This window comes from Podarcis cretensis, assembly GCF_951804945.1.
Source record: "Podarcis cretensis genome assembly, chromosome: 1".
NCBI lineage: Eukaryota > Metazoa > Chordata > Lepidosauria > Squamata > Lacertidae > Podarcis > Podarcis cretensis.
In genome coordinates, this window is record NC_137170.1 from 108,704,889 (window position 1) to 108,729,810 (window position 24,922).

General features: G+C 41.6%; 2 protein-coding genes across 11 annotated transcripts in view; one reads left to right on the forward strand and one right to left on the reverse strand.

Annotated features, from left to right (window-relative positions):
* Positions 1 to 7,578, reverse strand: part of CCDC148 (coiled-coil domain containing 148) — a gene marked incomplete at its 5' end in the record, with an annotated part of 104,711 nt that extends 97,133 nt beyond the window's left edge. Inside the window, 2 exons of one of the 8 annotated variants that reach the window (XM_079978215.1) lie at positions 2,380 to 2,429; positions 6,701 to 7,077. In XM_079978215.1, coding sequence (XP_079834341.1) covers positions 2,380 to 2,429; positions 6,701 to 7,077 — 427 coding nt within the window. Of the gene's footprint in view, positions 1 to 2,379; positions 2,430 to 3,230; positions 3,988 to 4,020; positions 4,061 to 6,192; positions 6,249 to 6,696; positions 7,078 to 7,466 lie in introns of those variants that run through there. The other 7 variants (XM_079978219.1, XM_079978222.1, XM_079978218.1 and 4 more) reach the window with 7 other exon arrangements.
* Positions 7,060 to 24,922, forward strand: part of PKP4 (plakophilin 4) — a 99,937-nt gene continuing 82,074 nt past the window's right edge. For 2 of the 3 annotated variants that reach the window (XM_079977134.1, XM_079977132.1), the window contains exon 1: positions 7,060 to 7,194. The gene's annotated coding sequence lies outside the window, so the exon portion shown is untranslated. Of the gene's footprint in view, positions 7,205 to 24,922 lie in introns of all 3 variants that reach the window. The other variant, XM_079977133.1, reaches the window with a different exon arrangement.

Below are 24,922 nucleotides of genomic sequence, written 5' to 3' on the forward strand. Positions count from 1 at the left end.
GAGGTGGCTTGGGGGCTATGGGCAGCCAGCTGCTCAACCAACCAACCCACCCACAACTGAACAGATTACAGTAGGGGTGGAGAACTCTTATGCATGGCATATATGTTTATTCATAATTGCAAGAACCACCTTTTCCTTTATTTTGCTCCTTTTATCCTGATGATGTAGACACTAGCCCCAGCACCTGTCTCTCCCCAACTGTGCACCCTTTTCTGAATCTGCTTGTCACACACCCCAATACACAACCCATTTTCAATCTTACCCAGATGACAGTATATAGGAAAAGCAGTGAGCCAGTGTGCAGTTAGGTGGCCAGAGCACACATGATGCCCTGATCTTTGTATTCCACAACTTGGAGAACAGTAGGATTGGAGCTGAAAGAGCAGGAAAAGGTTTAAGTGCATAGAGGCTAAGTTTTAAGCAAGTACAAGACAGAGGACATTCATTTGCTGTGTACATGATGCGGAAGTTATAATGGACACTTTAAAGGACAATTTCTATGCTTTTTGCTGCATTAGTCAGTGTAAGTGCCTCAACTCCTCTTAAATGGAAGGCTTTTCTTACCCTACTTAATAACAGCAACTTGGGTGTGTACACGGAAAACGTTAACTTTATTAGAGCTTTAAAACAAAATAGTTTTATATTTCACTTTAATATACATGTGGGGTGTATTTAACCGGTTATCTCAGAAAGCAGTTTACATCCGTCCTGCAGAGCAGACTGTTTCTATTGTGATACCTATATTATGCCTGGTTTTAACATTATTAGATTGTCTATGGATCAGGAAGTGTACTAGGCATACAATATAGTCCATTACTGTTACCCCGGCATGTTGCCCTGTGAGAGAATACTAAAGCTGAGACAAAGTTGCGTATAACAACCCCAGAATGCAATCAAATGTTATCACAGGCTTCAAATCAAAAGACCACAGCAGAGATCTCAAAGAGATGAGCAGCAGATCATTAGAGAAAGTGAGCCATACCAAAGTCTACAATTCCAAGTGATATTGTGGCAGCTCCTCTCTCATAAAAATGTACACATGCACTAGCACATTCCATGCAAGCAACACGTATAGCATCTCTCCCTTCCCACTTACTGCCTTCCACTGCAGCTGTCTTCTAACTCTGGCGACAGCCCTTTTTTTTCCTTTTGGGAAGCAGCTTCCATCTGGGAAGTGTCAGTCTGACAATTAGCATGTGCTGAGTAACTTGCTCTTAAATTAAATGACTGACTAAGCTGGGAACTATGAGGCCTCACAACTTCAGGAATGCTGAATAGATTTTCATCAAGCCAATGATTCCTGTGTAGTTCTTTAAGTTTAGATATCATCATAATTTCCTGAAATATGACCAGAGAACAGATTTTCTCTTGTAAATGTAACATACTGATTTGATGATGGAACAGAATTTTATAATGATGCTGGAAAAACCTGCTGCCTCAGTTATGCACCCACTCCCACAGATGTAAGAGAGAATTCAAATATTTGTAATGGAAAATGTATGAAGGTAAGGCTACTATGCCAGGATGCACAGGTTATCTTGCTCACATAACACACTTTCCACTGTGTAACCATGTGGATGCCATTATTATTATTATTATTATTATTATTATTATTATTATCCATTCTTCACTCTAAGGTCCCAGGATTTCACAGCTGCTTAGTTTTAATTCTGCTGATTGTATTCATTTTATTGTTCGGTTTTTAGATGCCGTTTTAATTTGTGACTGCTATGAAATTCTGGATACACATAAGTATATAAATATTTTAAAATAAGTAAATAATAAATAAGTCTGAACAAAGCCTATGAGAACTTAAATAAAGCAGCAAAAATAAAACCAACCACATCTATTGCCTTGTTTATTTGTTTTTATTTGTGGGGCAGAACATCTTACAAAACAGAACTTTCCCCCTAGTGCTTTTTCTTCCCTGTGGAAAATTTTCCTACCCATAAGTTCATTAGTAACAGTGAATGGATGCCAACTGCAAATACAGTACTAAGCAAGTAAAGTAAGCATGCTAAATTAGATCACTCTCTTGGGCACTAGAAAAATTTCTGATGCAAACTGAAAATTATACGATGCAAATTACCCCAGTTCAAAAATTTTCAGGAAACCTACATCACTGACCACCACAGAAAAATTACAACGGTTGAGAAATGTCCATCTGTTGAACATGCTGAACATTTGGAGCAAGAAACTGTTGCATCAAATATAAATTACAGTCCAAATCTTACTCTTTATTTGCTCAGATACAGTGAAGAAGCAGCCATTTTATCACAACCCAAAATCATTCTGTTCTTATTTTTAAATCAAACTGCAAAATTATGAACACCTAACACACATTTAAACAAAATTTTCACTGATTTAAAACAAACTTACTTCCATGAGGAAATACTGTATTTTCATTCCACTTACAGTATTCAAGGCGCCTTCAAAAGAAATATCTGTTACAATTTAATTTAGAAGCTTAAACATTTTTGAACTTTCCATAAGCTTTGTTGAAACAACTATGGAATATTCTGCAATATGCTGACAGATAACTGCCCACTGCAAACTGGCATAGGATCTTTACAAGTGACTGTATGCTGCCTTGGTTATTATATTCATACTTTTATATGAAAGTTAGCTTAGCTTCACACCCAAAAGAAGATGTTTCTAATCATGTAACAAGCTTTTATTTGTGTGCAATAGTCTCAGCCCAGGGCATGAGCACAATAGTGTATTATACAAAAATTGGACTCAATCCAGAAGTGGTTACACATTAAAGCTGTAATTAGGCCTGAAGGTCTTTAGCTGGAAGTTTACGATGTAACATCAGCAGCACTAAATGAAATTATAGCCAACCAACAAAATTGAGGATGGAGACCCAGGGGAGTCGGGAAGGGAGGAATCCTATCACATTAACACTCTTATCCTAAAATCATTACTTGCAAGCTAGCCCAATTTATTTCAATAGGACTTAGTTCCATATAATATGTTTAGGGCTGGGTATTAGACGCAGAGTCCACTATAAAAATTTTAATGCAGAAGTCTGAGTCGCCTACAATAGTTAAGAATGGAAAAAGTGATAACCATGTGAAACTTTTCTAAAGTTATCACACTTATGCTAGAACATTAATCAGCTATAAAGCCAAGCTCCTTATTCTGAGAACAGGAAACCAATCCATGCTTTTTGTATATTGCATCTCTAAACAAACCCCAATTATAGTTCTTTTTTCTTAATCACCTACAGCACAATATTTCAGAAACTCTTGGAAATGGATGTGCCACAGAAAGTGAAGCTTCACAGAGCTTCTACGTTTTCAAATTCCATTTTGCTCCTAGATGGTCTTGTGGTATGTAATCTTAAAGACTGTCAGCGATCCAGGAACTGATTTTTTTTGTTCTGTTCTTGCCCTCAGAAACTGTGAGAGAAAAGTTTCACAAACTGTGTTTAGTGTTAAAGTAGCCATTTGGAATGTCTCCTAAGGAAAATTACAGAGCAGGCCTACACTTCCATTACGCCCGGGGTGGTATATATGCCTCTACGCCTGCAAAACGATGACCACATTCTTATACATGATTAGCCCAGGCATGGAGAGGAACATACATAAAATACAAAAATGTTTTTTTAAAGAAGACCAGCAGGCATCCATCATCACTGGAAACACCACCAGTGTCTAACAATCATGCCCACATGCAGAGGGATGCAATGAACTCACCTTTGGGACATGCTCCCAGCACACACACATCCCACCACAACATACAGAACAATACCAAAGCAAACCCAACCCATCAGCACAGGCAACATTGGCAAAGCTAGGCTCCAGGGATCCCTACAGGTTGCAGCTTGAATCCCCTTGTAGTACTCACAACCACTGTTTTGGAGTACAAAATGCAAAGGGGAAGGGGAAAAAACCCTGCAGTTCAGCACCCACATAGCTCCTAGGATAGGATGCCTCCAGAAAGCACACAGAGCACTCCTGGGACAAAGGTTCAAGGGCCACCCAGGAAAGGGGGAAAAATATATATTTTGCCAACCAGATAAGAGGATGAGCCAGGACATGCTGAAGTCAATGGGAATTTTTGAGTGAGGTCGTGGACTGAAGGATTATAGAATATCATAGCGGCAGTGGTTTGGTCATCCTCCAGTGTGGAAGGACTTTCACCAAATCACACAACCCCAGATCTCAAGTACAGGACTACACCATTATTCAGGGCTGCCATACACCTGGAATGGGATTTCAAAGGCAGAAGTGATGTCCGGGGAGACTATCTGGAAGGCGGTGGTTTGTTCTGGATCGAAAAATTGTTCATCAACTTTGGGGTTTGTCTAAAAAAAGCTCAACAACTTTTCAGGTGTCATGAAATATGGCAACCCTACTCATTGGCAGTTTCTTACAATGGCATCTTACTCTCTTCCAACTTTTCAGTATCAGCGCTGATCACAGCTGCAACACAAATCTGAAGTTCTTAAGGCACTTTTATCAAATATTTAGGCAAGCAGGTGCCTGGGATTCTTCCAGCCCGGAGTGGTTAGTGCATAACAATTGCATTACTGCAGGAGAAAGGCATAAGTGCCAAGTTAAAACCCTGTGCCATAAACACACAGCGTAGCTTCCAACATTCCAGAAATGAGAAGTGGGACATTATTGTATACTTGTAACACACCCTATTCTGACACAAGCTCTCCTCCCTATTGCACATTGCTGAAGGCTCTTTCTTGTCTCTTGCATTTCCGTTTTTAAAGCTTGTGAATGTTTAATGTTTAATCGCACAATGGATGTGGTTCTATGTAGTATAGCATAGCTGTACCTCAATCACAACTAGCAACAGCTAGCATCTCAATAGGATTGAAGGGAAGAATCATCAAGAGGATTGAAAGAAAGCAGTACACTGGCATTTTGTATTTAGACAATCAAGAAAGAATCAGCATTGCTGCAGTCTGGAGGCAATCATATGATTTAAAAACAAAGAGGATGTTATATGAGAATAATAACTGCTCTATAACAACTACTAAATATTTTGGGAAGTTATTTGTTCACGATACAGACATTTCTTAAGATAGATAACTATGTTTTACACGATGGTTCTTGAGTTCAAGGAGCAGATTTTAGTCTATGTTTTTATACAAATGGATGTCATTTTGAATCAAGATAGCAGACTGAAGCTTTCAAAACTGCACTGATTTTTTGATTTCTTGGAATTCTTGAGAAACACTGGGTATGAAGCTGCTAGTGTTATCCTAGGCTCCCCTGTTTGGTCAACATGGCCTCAAAGGGAACAGAAGCTATGTCAGTTGTGGTGGAGTGTCGTAATTCCCCTCCCACTGGAGTCAAGGAGAAGGAAAATGAAAAAACCTGCCACCCTGCCCCACTGTCACCACAACTATGAAGGCGGTGGTTTCTTCACCATGGAATATTCTGCACCACCAATATTGGTTCTACACCCTACTCACTTATTAGCTTTAGAGATGAGGAGAAGATGGTAACTGTAAAAACAGCATTTCCTCAACTGTATGAATAGGTAAAGGGACCCCTGACCATTAGGTCCAGTCATGACCGACTCTGGGGTTGCGTGCTCATCTCACTCTATAGGCCGAGGGAGCCGGCATTTGTCTGCAGACAGCTTCCGGGTCATGTGGCCAGCATGACTAAGCCGCTTCTGGCGAACCAGAGCAGCACATGGAAATGGCGTTTACCTTCCCACCAGAGCGGTACCTATTTATCTACTTGCACTTTGACGTGTTTTGGAACTGCTAGGTTGGCAGGAGCAGGGACCGAGCAACAGGAGCTCACACCGTCGCGGGGATTCGAACCGCCGACCTTCTGATCGGTAAGTCCTAGGCTCTGTGGTTTAACCCACAGCGCCACCCGCGTCCCTACTGTATGAATACATTAACATTAACATTATTTAATGGCATTCCCAAAATCTCCACCACAACCCCACCACAAATAAAGTAAAGACAGCAATTAATCAGGAACAGGAAACACAACAGGAACTGTCTCAAGCAATAGGCACAATATGATGTGGGAATTTTACATAACAAACATTCTTTGTATTATCTCCTCTGTTATAGCTACCCACCCTTTGGTTCCATAGCCATAGAGAAGAACCTCTGCTTCACTCAGAAATATACCGGTAAATGGAGAAGTCCGAGTTTGGAATGGGAAATTTTACCACAAGAGTGAAAAAGAGTACCCAATGTGACACCTGATTACAAGTTCAGTATCCGAAGCAAGCACCCCCTCCATTCCGATTAAAAAGCAGCCATGCAAAGGTCACGCAGACAGTCCAGAAAATGAAATTTAATTATCACCTTCCTTGTCCCCCATCCCCTTCCCCCCACTCATCTGGCATGCATTGCAAGGGGTTGCAATAGATGACCCTTGGGGTCCCTACAGTTCTAACAATCGTTCTTTAAAAAAAAAACAAAACACTGAAAAGGTGGAGCCTTTTCTGGCGGGAAATGAGGAGCCCACACGTGCGTGTGCTTGCGCGCCCGCGCAGAAAGAACAGCGCAAGGGTTGCCATCCTATAATCATGCGCTGCGTCTTGAGGGCGACCCCCACAGTCACCAGTGGCCAAAGGATCCGCCTGCGCGTTTACTTCTTCCAGTTTTTATTTTATTTTTATCACGGCTATCCTTCCCTTCCTGTTACCACATAATAATTCCACTTCCACGACCACCACCCCGGGAAGTCCCAACAGTTATACACACCCAACGGCCGCCCCCCCCCCCTGCAAAACGCCCGCCTGGCCTGAAGGAACCGCAGCCTCCCCTTCTTCCACTCCGCCGGGTCTCCTCACAGCATCAGTAACCTTAGCAACCTCAGGCCTCCCCTCCATTGGCCGGTTTGACGCGAGCCGGCGGCCAATGGCGACCCCTCCCGAGGCTCGCTGCTCCAATCGGGGCGAGGCGCAGGGCAGGGCGCCTTGTTGACGTCTAGCTCCGAGAAGGGAGGAGGAGAAGCGAAGGGGCGGGAAGAAGCGGGAGCAGAGAGCCTGCGAGGAGGGAGGAGGAGGAGGAGGAAGAGGAGGAGGAGGAGGAGGACTCCTCTGTGCTGCTCGGCGGTGGCACATTAGCAGCACGATCATGGACACCCCGGGGTAGGGGCCCTTCCCGGCGGGGTGGCTGCGGCCCCTCCGCGCAAGCCGAGACCCAGCGCCGGCGGGGCGCCCCCCTCCCAGCCCAGCCCGCTCCGTCTGAACGCGGTGAGTGGAGGTATCTCAGCCGCTGTGTCTCCGAGGGAAGGAGGGAGGGAGGCAAGGCAGCTCAGCACCCAGCGCTGCGGCGGGTGCAGGAAAAGAGGGGCACAGAAAGGAGCAACCTGTGTTGCGGGGGGGGGGGGGAATCTTCCTGGGTTGGATGAAGGGAGCAAGGAAGGAAATCTTCACTCCCCCGGACCTTTCCCCCAGCCACCTTCCCCTTGTTCTTCTTAAGCTTCTTTCAAAACTCTCCCTCCTTCGCCTCTTCCCTGGCTTACCTGCTTCCTCTCCAGCCTGCCTGAGCTCAGATCTCCTGCTCGAAAATGGTTTTTGCTCTGCTCTTTTTTTGCCTCCTGCTCGCCTCTCCTTTCCCATCTTACTCTGTCCCCTTTACGAATATCTGCTTTTTGTTTTTGTTTTTTATTCCCCCCCCAGCACCCCCTCTCTCACACACACCAGATTTGCCAAGCTCCATAATTAGTCCCTCCCTTGGTAAAAATGTGTTTCCTCTGCTTTGTTTGGCTCTGCTTAAACTGCCTATCACTTCCTTGCTTATTCAGCCCCTTTAATGTCCTTAAAAACATCGCTGCTGCTCAGTTTTTCTCCTTTCCTTCATCGCCTCCTCCAAAGATCCACTCATTTACCCTCTAAGTAACCTTTCCCGTTGGTTCTCATCCTTTCCCTCTAAACACCTCTGCCCTGCTTGTGGTTCCATCCTAAAACATGAGTCTTTCGATTACTCTTCCCTCCTCCTGTCCCCAGAGTGTCCTTTTCTTTCTCCCCATCAGTTTCCCTTCCTGCTCAACCGACTCCACCTAAATACCCTGCTTTCTCATGTTAACAACTTCCCTTATGGAAATTCCTTCCTCTTTATTACTGATCTCCTTTGCCCTTCCTTGCATAATTAGGCTTCCCATGAATCTACCTTCCTGTATGATTCCACATTAATATCTGCCCCCTCAAATACCTATCCCCATCAAGTGTCTTTTGCTTAATCTCAGTTTTACCCCTTTGCCCTGAGAATGTTTTTCCCCTCCAGTATCGCAAAATATCCCCTAAAAGCATTCTCAATACATTCTTATTCCCTTTTCCTAACCTCATTTCCTGCTTTCTAAACCTTTGCATTTCCCTCATTAATAGACGATCATTTCCTTAAATAGCTTCCCTTTTTAGTTCTGGCCTCTTCTCAGAGTGAACGTCCTCTGGTTCCTATAAAGCTTTTTATACTCTATTTTACAAGTAATACTGCTTTTCAGTATTTCCCCCCCTCCCCTGTACTTTTTCATTCACTGAGCCCCAGTAAAACCCCACGCCCTTGTCTGCCTGAGTATAAGCCCCTTCAGTCCTCCCCTGCCTTTTGCATGTCCTTTAAACCCTTACAATTCCCTGCCCATTCCCTCATCTTTGCTGGAATTCCCCATGTTCTCTTGGTATAAATTTCTTCCTGCTTCTTCAGCCTCTTGTTTTTAAAAGCGGGGAGGGACAACAATGTCCTATCCCCTTCCTCTTGTTTCCCTGGTTAACCAGCTGCTTCCAACCCCCAACCCCCTTTTCTCTTCCTGGCCCACTAAATCCTTCCCTCTTAACCTGCAGTCTCCCCTCACTCGACCTCGCTCCCATCTTGTATTTTCTCCCATTTGCTTGTTAGAGCCACATGCAACCAGGCTCGATTAGCGAAGCCAGAAAATGTCTGTGGCTCTCGTGCTCTCTCTTTCTCTCTCTTTCTCTTTGCCCTGGGTTTCCTCAGTAGGGGACCCCCAACTACTGTCCCTCTGCAGTCACCCTGTAGGGAGAGAGAGGGAGGGGGCAGCGGCAGCAGTGACTGCTTGGTTTTGGCTGCATGTTTGAGGAGTGCGACAGACGGTGGTGGTGGTGGTGTGTGGACGGAAGCTGCTGGCGCTCTGGGCGAATGAGAAGGCAGGTGTGTGCCTGTGTGTGGGAGGGGGACACGTTGTTTGTTCCTGGGGCTTTTAGATAGTGCAGGAATGCGTGGAATGCCTCGGAAGCCCGCTGCAACAGATCGCTTCTTGCCCAGCTCTCTGAGCAGCCAAAGGTCACTGGACCATCTCTTGAACAGCAAAAGGGAAAAAGCCCGTCCCTGCCGCCTTGCTGCAGAGAGAGAAGAAGCAGTAGCCGTGCTGCATGCTTTGAGCATGGCATTACACAGGATCAGAGTCTAGTCAGATTCCTCCCCTTGAAGGCTACTTTTGATGGCCCTTCTAATGACTGCTGGTTTGACCTATCCCTGTCGAGCAAGGCAAGGGCTTGCCTTACCCCCTCTCTTTCAAACGTATTTTGTGCCAAGTTATGATTCAGACGTCATTCAGTTCAGTACTGTAGCATTTTGGTACATGACTCAAAGCAGAGCTATGGAAACTGAGGGAAGCCCTGCAGAAAACCGGCTGAGGACCAGAGAAAAAAATGTATTAAAGCTGTGTGGCATTATAGGAAGAGTTTTACAGCATATTCCACCCCCCACTCCCCATTATATTCAGTGCATGAAACTATAATCTAGAGATGTTTTCATATGGAGCATTAGAGGGATAACTGTTTCTTATCAATAGTGAGCTTCATGTACACCCCTATAATGCCAATCAGATTAAAGAACAGAGAGGCAAGTGTTTTACTAGAGATGGGGCAGAGAGGACTGTCTGGTACTGTTAAATTACTGGGCGTGTCAATTACCATTTGGAACAACACAGAATGGCAGCAGGGCATAACAATTGCCAGCATGTCTTTCCCCAGATTTATGTCTCGTAGTACCATGTATTAGGTCTATTCATCTATTGAAGCTGCCAAAACCGCTTAACTTGATATTTGTGAGGAGGGGGCTTGGAGTGGAGTGGGGTGGGGGTGGGGAAGGGAGACAAAACAACATGTCGAAAAGTTTGGGGCACAATGGTTCAGCCATAGGTAAAAGGGAATGATGTACGTGTCTGAACACGATCTAAAAGTAGTTGTTTTCTGTTTCATTTTTCCCCCTCTGCCAGATGAAAGGAAATAATTACCATCCTTAGGTTAAGAAGAAATTGTAGTGGTAGCTGCCAAAGCAAGTCCCAGAGCATTTCACATAGTTGGCTGTTCTGACATGTTTGGGGCAGTTATTCAAAATAAGAGATGGTGGCTTGGCTATTACTTTTAATTGAAAGGTGCCTGCACAAGAGCATTTTAAAAACTGTAATATACCTTGCTTCAAAACAGATATTGCTGTTGCCCTGATAAAATGCTTTATATTCAAAGACGTCTGCCGTCTTGTATGCTGAATGCTATTTTATGAGTGATGATGTGTGCTTTTTTTAACTGTAAAACATACTTTTGAGTTTCGGTGAAATTTAAAACACGCACACACATCCCTAATGTATTTATTGTAAGCAGCATCCTGTGCATCCTTGACTGTCACTGTTAAATACAGCAATGTGTACAGTCAAAACTGGAGTGCTCTTGGGAGAGTCCTAGGCACCTAATGCTTTATACGTTTTGCATCAACATTGTGCTTCTGAAGGATTGCTTGAATTACCATGTTTGGATGGAGTTTTGTAATCGTTACATAGAATTATTGTGAACCAAATGACTTATCAGACAGCACAGTTTTCCTTTCTGAGTAAAGGAAGCTGGGTGATATTAAAATAGGATAAAATGCATTTTGAAGATTTCTTATGCAACAGTAATTACCAGTATACTTAGGCACTGTAACTGCTTGATAAATACCTATATTCATATACCTAACTCACTCCCAAATGATATTGGCTCCTCTGAACTTCCTTTACTCATTCTCTGGTGCTTCAGCAGTTTCAGAGCCAGCAAATTTCAAGCTCCCTCCCAAACTTGCTCATCTGCAACCATTCCTAGAATCATCAGAACCCGCTATGACTCCACCCATTCTCACTGTCTGATTTTGGCACTGGAGTAGCCTCAAATTCTTTCCCCCACCCCTTCCACCTCAGTGCTTTGGTGACACCAGCTGTTTTCTCACAACTACAAGCTTTACCTTTTTCTAGATATTACTCCTTTTGCCACCAACCTATTTCACAGCTATAGAGGATATTTCACCAGGGTGTTTCATTTTAAGTGGCAATCTCTCTCTTTTGTTTAGGTACTGTGTTTCAGATAATAAAGTGAATTCCTGATCTCATGACATATAAAGTATAGCATCTCCTCAAGAATGATTGAATGAAGTGATTTCATATTGTAAGAGCAATCCAATAAGATATTTTCTGCACTGAGAGGTGAAACACATTATGAGGGAATTGCTGTAGAAGTCTGTGGTGTGAGAAGCCAGTTTCTTTATTTTAAATGTCTTAATTATCATAATAGATCTTCATACTTAGGCTTAATAAACCCAATAGCCATCACTAAGGTTTTTTGTCCTGCCAGGATATCCTTGTTCGCATATTCTGAGTGTAGTGCAACCAGCTATTGAATCAAAGGGCAAAAGTGTTCATGGCGTGGAGGGGCAGGCGGTGGGGGGAGGGGAGTGAGGAGACTGGAAAGGACAAAACAGAATATTCTCTTTTGTTTGACCCACTTCTCTTTTGTTTGACCTCTTGCCAGTATTACAGAACTTTTAAAAAGATAACTGTGCTACCTGGATTATTTGTAATGCAGTAAGCCTGTGATTTATGCACATTTACCTGTGTGCATTCAGCTTTATGCACTTGGCAAGAAATATATATATATTGGAAAGGGGCAGGCATATGGGAAAAAAGACTTTGGCAGTCCTACCTGCCATTGAACTCAATGTGCTTTAGCTTTAGGTGCAATTCCTGGAACGTAACCCCTGTAAATTGCGGGATTGCTGTACTGATTTTTTAAGATTATATATACTGAAATAACCGCTGTGCCATATTTTTTTTTAAAAAAGGGTACATTTTCATATGCAGACAAGTTGACCCAATGCATTTTTACTAGGTGGTCTAATGCAAGGATAGGGATTCTTACCCATCTCTGCAGAATCTTGACCTCATTTTCAGCCTCTCAGGAAAAATAAAGCAAATCTTGTCAATAGCTAGATTTGCCCTACATAATATATTTGTAGACTTGCTGCTCAAGAGTGGCCTTTCTGGAGGTACATACAGTGACGGCTGTTCCTTCAAGACTCTGAGGGATATGATCTACACCTCCAGTTTGGACACTTGGCAACAGGTTGCAATAGCTTCCCAAGAACAGTTGTGATGTGGCTAACAACTTCAAACAATTATTAGTAATAAATAAATGTTTATGGCCCTTTCCAGCATATTTATGGAACCATCTAAGGCCTGCCCAAAAACCATGAAAGGTGGAAGTGGGGATGGGAGAAGATCTGGATTATTTCTTTGGCTTCAGAGGCACAGAATAGATTCATGCCAGTGTTTCTAGCCCGGTGCAGGCAGCCACAGTGTAATGCACATTCCATTCCTGGGAGCTAAGAGCCAAGGAGTGGGCTGTTTCCACTGAATTTGGTGAGGAATAAGGATGGATGGGGCAGAGGGAGACAGAAATGGAACAAAAATAGAGCATAAAGAAATGGGAGGAAACCAGTAACATCTAAGGGTACAGAAAAATATGTACTGGTGCAGAGAGGGAAAGGGGATAAAATTGGATATTGATAGACTTATAGGGTGGTGAAAGAAGGAAGAAATAAGTGAGAGTTGGTAAATTCAGATAAATCTATGGAATGGGAAATGGATACAGAGGGAAAAGGAGATATTAGCTTGAGAAGTGGGGATGCAGAGGCACCAGAGAAATGGGGGGGGGGGGGTATGCAGAGATCTTTAAGTAAGCCCTGGACTTTGGTTTGTGATAACTTGTGTTACTTTACAAACTGAGACACACACACATACCCCGTTAGTGTGTCCTCCTTACATGCTGGTGTGTGGCGTGTAATGGACCAAAACTATGCATAAATTAATTTTTAAATCTTGGTTCTTGGCAGGGCAGTTTTCTTCAGAAGCAGTTAAAAAGCCAGCCACTGACAAGAGCTTCTCCTTCTGAACTGCATTAATAATATTTATGATTAATAATAATCAATTATTAATAGCATTTTCTATTCAGGGATTGCCTCAGCCAAAATTCTGCACAATGACTGTTTTCAGTCATTTGAGGCCCTTGGCACGTGCTTGGTTTGTCCGTCAGCAAATGCAGTAGCCAGCAGAGGATGGGGACAACAGAAATGAGGGTGCACAGATACCTGGGGTAATACAGGGATATTGCTATGGAAAAAGAGTAGGTTGCTGAGAAATGGGGCTTTAAGGAACCCTCTAGGTCAGCCTTTCTCAACCGTGGGTCCCCAGATGTTGTTGAACTACAACTCCCATCATCACTGACCATTGGCCCTGCTAGCTAGGAATGATGGAAGTTGTAGGCCCAAAACATCTGGGGACCCAAGGTTGAGAAAGGTTGCTCTAGGTAGACAGCAGTAAAAAAAAAAAACTGGTTGCTGAGAGTGGGGACACAGAACTGGTGGTGAGAGAGAGCATGGAAAGGAGGGTGAGTTCTTAGCTCTTCAGAGAGATGTGCAGCTGTGTAAAGAAAGGAGAAAGCAGGCTGTGAGACACAGAGAAAATTAGGGTGTAAGGGAAAATAGTTTTAAGAAGCTTAAGAAGCATACACGTTGGAATAATAGCCTATGCTTTTCAGTGGTTAATGTAGTGATACAGTCCTCTTAGCAGGGGAAATATAACTTTGCCCTGAAGGTAATATGAATTGTGTATTTCTGTACCAGAGGGATGTTCTAAGGCAGCTATGTTGACAATGTTAAATTCCTAATGTCTTTTAAAAATAATTACGTCTTTTGAGGACTATGTATAACACATACTTACCACTTTGTTACAATGGAAAGCTTTAGCCACCTAACACAGGGTAAGGAACTTGTGGGGCCCCCAGAAGTTACTGAACTTCAGCTCCCATCATCCCTGAACATTGGCCCTAACGCCTGGTGATGATGGCAGCTGTACCCTCCAGATGGTTTAGCCTACTAGCTTGGGGAAGATTGGTCTAGATCCTGACCAAGAAATGGTCATTTGTTACTGTACCATTGTGGCATGGCAGCCCTAAGGGAAAAATAGGTCAAGAATATGTTTGTTATTCCAGATATTGGCTTGAACTGACCAGCCAATTACTTGGCCACAGGTTTCTAGTCTCTTTTGGATTGTTGCCAGCAAGGTGGAATACCAAACAAGGTGGAATACCAGACAAATATGAGAATATACAGAAGGAACTGAGTAGTTCCTTCTGTATACAGTGGTACCTCAGTTGTCAGATTTAATCCATTCCAGAAGACCGTTCGACTTCCGAAACGTTTGACAACCGAGGTACCACTGTATATAAATAATGTCTGTAACTGACAATGCAGTAATATGCCTACCTCCTTAATAAGTCCCATTGTGTTAAATGGGACTTACTCACAAATAAGAAGGTATCGGATTGTGGCATCTGACTTCTATTTTTGACAGCTGTTGAGTTGGAAAACTCTTAACAATAGAAACAGTTACTCTAGCCAGCAAATAACCGGCAGACATTTTGGCAATTTCATAGTCCAAATTTTAACTTCTTCCTCTGGTTACACTTGAAGTTGGTTCTTATGCCATCCTGGGGGAGTGTTTGCCACTTTCATGTAGTAAATTTTCACACAGCTTCAATAATGCATGTAATAATAAGATCATTGGGAGGGGGACGACTTCTCACCACAACAATGCCACTCCTCCCAAGGCTCTGTACAATTTCAGCATTACCTAATTTATTGGTGCAGCATGGGAGCTATCTTGCAGGAACAAGCATATCACTAATGTAAGAGCCATCCCTATGTCTGCTGTCCTGTGCAGAATGTTTACATTGCAAAGACTGAAGGATCATAAATTCTAGATCAGGTATATTACTCTGATTACATAGCAAAGCATTCGTGACATTCATATATGCACTCATGTGGTTGATGTACTATCTCAAATTTTCCTTTTTATTGGACAAATTGTGTGTATGCGCTACTGAAATAAGATACCGAAGTTTAGAGTTGCATAGAAGGCTTTTTCATGTTTGACTAATAAGGGCAGATCCGATATAGTAACCCTTGTAAAATGTAGACTGAAATTGTGTTTACATATAGTTTCAATATGAGAAAGTTTGTTGGAAAACTTTTTTGGTAAATCTAACACACAAGCTTCATTGAAATAAGAGGGAAGTGGCTCAGAGTAAGTGTCAATGCCAAGTTCAGTACTGTACCCCCTTTTCAGCAACTGGTCCCATTGCCACTGAAATGATCTTCCTTCCAGTCCCAGCTGAAAATTAGAATTTGCATTCTGCTGCTAGGAATGTTTTGTAGCCATCAGTAGAACTTCTTTTGTTCTCCTCACCTCTGAATACATAGGGGTTGTGTAGGGGTTAATCCAAAGCTTAAAGTAAATGTCTATGCGCATGCACGCACACATATAGTAATGAAATAATACTTGTATGGATTAGCTGCATAGTATCTTCTAAAAATATCAAGTAACTTTCCCTCTAAAATTTAAGTGATTTCCTCAGAAAAGCTTTGACAACTTTGAATACTATATGTGGCCCAAACTACACAAGAACCAAGAGATCTAGATCACTGGACATTGTAATTTCCTTTTTTACAGCAGGCTGGGGTGCATGGATCTGATTTTGGTGATGAGAGCAATGGTACTGAGGGATGAGTATTTAAACTTGCTCTGTTTTCCCCTGCACAGTGTTAGCAGTTTCAGGGTAGGAGAAACCCTATGAGCAGAAGGGTTTAGAAACCTCCTTAGTGCTGCTGCTTTGATCAGAACCAGAAACACCCACAGTTACGAAGTAAAATTTCCATTCGGTCCCATCGCTGATTTCCTGTATCTTACGAAATTTAGCCATAACAATCCAATTGATTATAATTAGGTTTCAAGTAAATAAGAGTGTGACTTCAGCCTTGCTTTCTTGGTACAGGTTATGAATGTGTAATGAACTTTTATGAGCATCTCTGTGGAATGACTTTTCTGAAATTAAAGAAGAATGTACAGTGGTACCTCGGGTTACATACGCTTCAGGTTACAGACTCCGCTAACCCAGAAATAGTACCACGGGTTAAGAACTTTGCTTCAGGATGAGAACAGAAATCGTGCTCCGGTTTCACAGCAGCAGCAGGAGGCCCCATTAGCTAAAGTGGTGCTTCAGGTTAAGAACAGACCTCCGGAACTAATTAAGTACTTAACCTGAGGTACCACTGTATTTTGTCAATCCAGTTTTAGGAAAAGCTTTGGGGTTTTTTCAGGTTAGAGTTCTGTTTGTTGTTCTTGGAGCAAATACATTTTCCAAGGTTCATTGATTTAGTAAGAAGTTGTTTGCAGATCAAAATATAGAATTCTGCCTGTAGCCAAATTTGGTTAAGCTGACTACAAGTTGAAGAATCTATTTTTATCTAATTCAGCCAAATTTGACTTAAGTGAAAAATGGTTCTGCATCAGTGGTAACATCCTAGGATCACACCATCTTTGTTGGGCAGGACACTCTGGTCTGGTTGACAGAACAGTTCAATAGTAGAAGGGAAGGAGAAATAAAATTTGCCAGCCATAAGTGTTGCCAATGGCATACTCTGGGTCAGTCAAGAAATTCACCATGGGGCTTTGCCAGACTAGCATCTCAAATCTCTTAACCATGGTTAAATTACTAGGCATAGGGCACAAGACCATATACTTCCACAATTGCCAATCTCCTTTCTGATGTGAATTTCCTATGCCATTTTAACCATGGTTAAGCATGACACAAGTAGTTAACACTAACTTGGGTTCCCTCTTAACCCAACCCTGGTTTTTAGCCATGGTTAAGATAAAATCCAAAGTAGCGTTAACTACTGTTGCCATGCTTAGCTTTTGTTGACATTGGTGTTAATATCAACCTAGAAATTAGTTAGAACTTAGAACCTGCAGAAGACTTGTGCCATGTAGGAGAGAAACTTGCTTACAATGTCTTAACTGTAGGTAAAACTCACGTGTTACATCTGCACAAGCTGTATTTCTCAAAAGACATCTGTTTGAGGTCACCGAGGATTTTCTTGTTTATTGAACTCTCCAAAAGAATGACAGTGCTACAGTACTTATTCCTAACAGTCTAGAACACTTTGCATTTTCATATATGTTCTCTGCAATAATTAATCAATTGCTGCTTTCTTTGTTCAAAAAAGGCAGCAGTTCTTTGAGAGGCTGGTAGTATTTGTCCAGATGTCAAGTGAAAAAAGCTGTGACTGAAGCAGTTGACCTTCTGCCTCCACCTCTATGCTCATGCATTAACTAACATTTAAACGTTGTGCTTGACATAAACACTGAATCTTTGCTGCCAATTCCTAGCTCAACTGCCATCCCAAACTGAGCCTCACATAAGAAAATGCTCTAAATGCCACCAAGAAGTGGCCTGATTGGCATTGGCTCCTAGCTTTTCCTCAGTTTTTAATATGCATATAACGTTGATGGCTGTGCAAGTTGACAACCTCAGGATAATACTGATAATATGAAAGACTTAAAGTGCTAGGAAACACTTTCTAGACTGCATGTATGCTTTGAGTCTTTTGCAGACAGCATATTGCAGACTTTCTAAATATGACTTCAGAACGGTGTTAGAAAGTCAGATATATAAGCTAGGGGCCAAATGGCTCCTTAAACCAAGGTTGCAGTTGACAAAACGGAATGCGTAATTGCCATTTTTGGGCAAGATGGGTCTAAAGTCTTATTTTTCGAATGATGGAATGACTGTGATTGATTATCGGTTAAACCTCTGGCTAGTTCAGATGACAACCTTGAGCTAGGTTAAGAATGTTGGGAACTTAAAGAAGAAAAGTCTCTTGATCCAGGGAAAGCCCACAAATACAGTGGCTTATTCCTGCTTCTTTTTCTTAATGGTGAACGGACCATTCATAACCTAAGAATATTCACAACTGTGAGCAGGGCAGTGCGGTAGGGTAAGTGAAGACAAGCTACAACAGCTGACTGTAATGTTGTTCACTGCCCCTGCTCAGGCTGCACCAAAAAAAGGGGGGGGGTTCCTGAAATTCATTCTGATTGTGCAGATAAAATATAACTGATATAATTCTACAGGATGTGGTATCAGTGTGTGAAAACAGTCCAGATCCAATGATCCTCAGGCATGTACCTCCAGTTGGTGAAGATATCAGACGCCATCCTGGCACCCTGGCATCTTTACATGGTCGCAAGTGGCCAATAGCCAGGTGCAAAATGTGCCCAGTGCCTGGCTAATTTTGAACACTTCTTTAGAATCAACAAGGCCTAGAAGAGCACTCGGAACAGGTTTGATGAAAGCTGAGATTCCTAGGAATATGAGAGAGTAACCGTACACCACACTTGCGCTAGTATAGTCCTGGCTCTCAATCTTTGAGTGCTCTGTGTTAGAAGACTCACTTTGACTTCAAGTTTAAATCTCTCATTCTAAGCCTAGTGGCTTGTAAATCCCGTTACATTTCTAGTAAATATATCGAAGTTGTATTACAATTCTCAGTGCAGGTAAGAAAACTCATTAAGAGAGCATTGGAGGTAGGTGCTCATGTTGGAAAGGACACACTTCTGTGGTTGATTGGTATGAGTCCTCTTACACGTTTTCAGAAAAAGAAAGAGCGTTTTAAGTTCCATTGAATCTAATAGTGCAATCTAATAGTGTGTGCTTGCTCAGCAGTCAGTCTCACCAAGTTGAATGGGACTTGCTATGTAGTGTTCATGGAACTGCAGCCCAAGTAGGTTCTGTCTGTAAATGTATCTTATAAAACTAATAATGCCACTTCAGAGCATTATTGAAGATAGGAACTAAGTATAAGCTCTCTACAATAAGTCTTCCTAGCAGTCATGTTCCCTATAACTGCTTTCGTTAGACTTTTTGTTTTCTTTATTACATATGTTCATCTTTTTAGATAATTAAGATTCTTTGGATTAGAATTCTTATGTGGGCTCTGTTTCATACGGAGATTTTGTTTGTACTTAACCTGTATAGATGTGATGCTTAGTAACGGATTTTGCAGTTCTGCTGCTGTATTTAGAGAGAGACTGGTTGCTTAGTTACCTTTTTTCTTATGTGGAAAGCCGCCCAACAACAAAAATATAGATTCGGTTAAAACTGTAAGTACTCAGTATTTATCTGTATCACGAAAGTACCCTGAGATATCACATGTATTTTTCTAGCACCAGGTATTAGCTAGACTTGTACTAAATGGCAGTCTTGTATTGCAATTAAAAAGGCAAGTTTTAGCTGATTGTGGAGAGAGGATACCAATATCTGTGAGGGTAAGAGTGCCACAGATAGAATGAAACATTTCAAAGGTGATTAAAAAAAACTTGTGAAATGCTTTTAAGTTCCATTGAATCTAATAGTGCTACCTAGTTCCCAGCAATATAGATGTTACAGATCCAATAGAGCCCATCTATTTGCCAGTTCAGGGAGTATGAGTTGCCATTATAAGCCAATAGTCATTTATCAGTCTAGATTATGTCCTGTATTTGAGCCTTTAATTTTATTGTGTTAAGAGTTTGAATAGCTATTTCAAATCAGAGCATTCCACTCCTGTGATTTAGTGTGTTGTGTAAATTATCTTTTGCATTGTTACCATGATATGAAACGTGCCAGACTGGATGACTGGATTTTATTAGCAGAATTTCCACACTGAGCTGTAACAAAACTATACAACCATAGAAGGTGTGGCTAAAAGAGCGTATTAAAATGGATTGCCTTTTCAGTATTTTTACATGATAGTTTCTAAAATGTACCTTTCCATATTATTTACCAACATTGATTAACTTCAGTAAATAAATTGCAAATCTTGAATAATGTGTGCTTCAGTTCCATAAATCAGGAGTTGCCAACCTGTGGCCCACAAAGGCCTTCACTTGTACCTTATTTTAAGCCTCTCACCCTCCTAGAAGGAAGGGTACATAACAAAATGTGCAGGTACCCTTCTAAGCAATTTCTTTTGGAGCCTTCTACCAGTGTTTTTAGTCAATGAATGAAGCCAGAGCTGTGATTGATGAGTGGAGGGAGTTTTTTGGACACCAGGTGAGAGGAATCCTCAGGGTTCTGATATCTGCTATTTTGTCCTCCTTTTCCTACCTGAATCATATTTGCAAATCTTTGGAATTTCTGTAGTTTGTCCTTCCTTTTCCTTAGCACTTTTCTTCTGTGGTAGGCTCGTCTGAGATCAGGCAGGTACTAGAATTCACAGAAAATAATTGTGGGCAGATGTTAAAGAATTCCCCACAAAGGGCAAATATCAAAACTTTGCAAAGAGGCATGTCTCCTGATGTTCAGGAGCTAAAGATCAGGCAGTCATTAGGAATTCAGTGTCTAGTTAACTTGCAGTACAATAGTATATTTGTCTACTCAGAAGTAAGTCCCTGTGTTTAATGGGGCTTACTCCCAAGTGGCTGGGGAAACCCAGCCAGATGGGCGGGGTATAAATAATAAAATTATTATTATTGTTATTATTATTATTATTATTATTATTATTACTATTACTATTACTATTGTTGTTGTTGTTAGTGAGTACAAGATGTCACCATAGAGTTGTATTGGGAATAAAAGGGTTGCTGGCTGTATGGCAGGCAAAAATTCAACAGAATTGCAGAAGCTTTTTCTGTTATGGAAATGCAGTTATGGGGAAAGCTTCACAATGACAGAACCCTTCTCTAATTTTGTGTTATGTCTTGCCTCTTATGGCAGCCATGTTGTGACTGGTGCACACAACACTCTCAAAATTAAAAATGTGCCTACTGGTCCAAAATGGTTGATGACCCTTGCCATACACGGAGACCCCCTTTTTAAACAAGTTTTGTTCTCTTATTTGTAGAAAGCTAGTCTATATAGGTAGTCATTTTTAACCACAGTAAGTGTGTCCTCGGTTTCTGCAAATCAATGCTAGTTCTGTAAGCATACACAAGCTCACCTAAGAATATAATGGAAGACTAATTACTAACTTCTGTATAGGTTGAAGTTCTAGTGTTTCCCAAACTCAGTAGACCAGGCATGGCCAAACTTGGCCCCCCAGCTGTTTTGGGGACTACAATTCCCATCATCCCTGACCACTGGTCCTGTTAGCTAGGGATGATGGGAGTTGTAGTCCCAAAAACATCTGGAGGGCCGAGTTTGGCCATGCCTGCAGTAGACAAAACTGACTACTGCCAACCGCTATTAAACAAAAATCTGGTTGTGTCCCCCATTCTTACGAGGGTTCACTGAGTAAAAATTTTCAAAGCATCTTTATACTATGCATAGTAAGTGTATTAATCGGAAAAAATAAGATTAAAAAGGACTATTTATTATTTAGTTCTGTGCCAAACTATCATGGAAAGAAAAGTTGCATTGTTAAACCATATTTATTCCTAAATCTTGTGTGGTGGGAATGAACCTGTTGAATTGGGCTGCAGCCCCCACTTCATCAGAGTGATTTCAGGAAGAAAGGAAAGGATGGTATTTAAGGACACATATTCCTTCCCTCTTAGATTTGATGCTAATGTTTGTTAACCTACACAGCAAGTGAGCTATAAGGGGCTAAATCTTCAGAGGAACAAGGATGTCCTATTTCTAAAACGGATCATAATCAATTTGCAATGAAGCACAATATATCAAACCTTGTAACCCCCCTCCCCCACCCAAAAGCAAACATTAGGTTGTGAGTATCTCGTGTTGTACAAAAGAATTCTAATGGACAACTTAATTTTCCTTGGCCGTAAAAATGAATCTGATACTAAATTAAATCCAAACATCTTGCATGTTTTGCTTCAGTAGTTTAAGATAGAAGTTATTTTGAGTTATTCTTGAGTACCTACTAACACTTGGAAAGTATGCTAAATAACACCACTCGGGTATTATAATAAATAACAGTATTAGATTTCAACTCTAATCTGCAGTTTTAAGATCTCATGCAAGGTTTTGTGTTTTTTCCATTAATATAAAAGTGCAGACTTCTTACTTGTCTGATTGTTCTTATTGTAATAATTCTAATCATAACAGTAAAGAGAGAAAAACAAATCTTTATGTAATTATCACCAGAATTTGTTTTATATATTGCATATTATTTTGCTCAGGCAGGTAGTAGTGATAAGATTACAACAGATCACGACAAAAATGATAAAATATTTTCTCCTTATTACTCCCAACAATAAGGTAGTGTGTCATGTACATTATTTCAGTTTTTTTTAAGTGCTCCATTTTTCACAGTTGTCTACCTGTCTTCCTTCTTTGACTCTTTATTATGTTTGTGAGTCTGGTCACATGCCCCAAGTTCTCATAAGCCATTCACTCAATGGAGAAAGTATTATTATTAATTCAGTTCATTACCTGCTAGTTTACTTTTGCTGAAAACTGCATAGTGAAGACGCCAGATACACCTCTGTGGGGAGGGTGTCCCCACTGAAAACTCTGAATGGAGTGGAACACCCAAGAGGTCTCCCTCTGCTGATCTTGGTACCCATGTTGAAGATCTGTAGGGAAGGAGGCAGTCTTTTGGGTATTTGGGGCTTAAGTTGTTTAGGGTGTTGAACACTAACACGAGCACCTTGAGTTGGGCCCAGAAACAAACCGGCAAGCACTGCAGCTGTTCTAACACAAGGGTTATATAAGGTCTAAATAGATCTCCAGTCAGTAATCTGGTCGCTGCATTTTAGACCAGTTGAAGTTTCTGAGTCCTCTTCAAGGGCAGCTGCTGTTTCCAGGGGAGTAAGGCCTCTTCCAGAACAGGTTTTCTTCCCACCTCCTCAACACGGGAACTCGGGACACACAACATAATTAATAGCTTTCCCATCAGAAGCTTATAACCATATAGGCTGCAGTCAGTAAATGAATAATAATTTCAAATTCTCAAACAAAACTGTGTTCGACATAACATAATTAAAAACTGGGTCATGGTGGTATCATATAATCCTATTGAGGCAAGCTAGAGTCATAGGCTATAGAGCAATTGAAAAATGCATGTGCATAAAGTCCGCAGATTTTTAATTGGTTTGCTAGCCAGCTTTTGTTTGTGGCTGACCCTTCTACCAAGTCCTATAGCGTGTGCAGAGAACTTTGGGGAAGGAGGTGATTTGTGCTACCACTGTGCAGGCCTTACACCTAGAAAAGTGTTGTGGGGCGACCACTCTCTTTTGCCTTTGCGCTAGACTTTTTGAAGAGGGTGTTAGTAGTGCCTGCCAGTGCCTAGCTAAAAAGCTAAGTGGAAAAGGATTTACACACAAAAACACACACTCACTGTGTTCTGTACATTTCCTGGAGGAAGTACATTTTCCTCTCCCTGAACATGCCTTCCCTAAACTTATTTGCAATTCACATAAAGCAAGTGGAACATATGTTCCAGGAAATACAGTTCTTCTTATGAGAACAAGAGAGCTAATATTTTAAACAATACTTTAATATTCTAAAGGGGTGGGGAAAGCTGTAGCTTTTAAAAAAGTACATTAGAGCTCAGAGGGAAAGACGTGAAAGGAAGGGAGATAGTAACTTCTATAATTTATGAACAGTCTTTTGTGCCTACACTGATAAAATTGCTACCACCTACACAAGAAGACAGGAAATCGCTGATCATATGAAAGCAGCTGTATAGTCTAGCCTTATTGTGACTAAGGCAGTAGAAATGCCCAACCTACATTCTCTTATTACATGAAAGTACAGAAATAGTTTCATCATACTATCTTCAAGACTCTTTCTGATTTCTAATGGGAATATTACCATAGAACTTGCTGTCCAGCTTTCTTTCCTTTTTCTCTTCCCTCCCTTCCTTTCTTAAACCTTAAGTACCCATTGCTGGAAGCTTGGGGGCGTAGGAAGGCATGAATAAATTTTCATGTTATTTCCCCAAGTTTCTCAGAGTGTACATCACAGTGAAAACCAAGTTGGCCTAATTTCAAGATGGAGGTGGCGGCGTAGGAAGAGGCAGCATTGGACAGAAGTGACAGGGTTTGAAAGGGAAGCCGAAGAGTTCGGTAATCAATTGAAGCTGTATATATGTGGTGAGAAAGCATGTGGATTTTGGATTATCAGGACAGGGATGCTCAGTTAGGCTTCTATATGAGATAAAGCAATTCAAGAAAGACAGAGGACCTTCTCGGTAGTGGCGCCCAGCCTGTGGAGTGCCTTCCCATCACATGTCAAGAAGATAAATAGCTATACAACTTTTAGAAGACATCTGAAGGCAGCCCTGTATAGGGATGTTTTAGATGTTTGATGTTTTATTATGCTTTTATATTTGTTGGAAGCCACCCAGAGTGGGTAGGGTATTATTATTATTATTATTGGAAATATGACTTCATAAAAAGAAACATTGTACCTTATAGCATAGTATTTGATCCTACAAAACACAATCCTGATATTCTTCATCGTAAAATCATTACTTTCACCGCTCATGTAAAATGGGTCATCAGCACCTATTCTTTTTTTCAGTCATTCATCTAAGAGAGGGGTCAGCAGACTTTTTCAGCAGGGGGCCGGTACACTGTCCCTCAGACCTTGTGGGGGGGCCGGACTATATTTTTTGGGGGGGGAGAATGAGCGAATTCCTATGCCCCACAAATAACCCAGAGATGCGTTTTAAATAAAAGGACACATTCTACTCATGTAAAAACACGCTGACTCCCAGACCGTCCGCGGGCTGAATTTAGAAGGCCTTTGGGCTGGATCCAGCCCCGGGGCCTTAGTTTGCCTACCCATGATCTAGGACAGTGGTGTCCAAACATTTTTCAAAGAGGGCCAGATTTGATGAAGTGAAGGGCCGTGAGGGCTGACCAAAGTT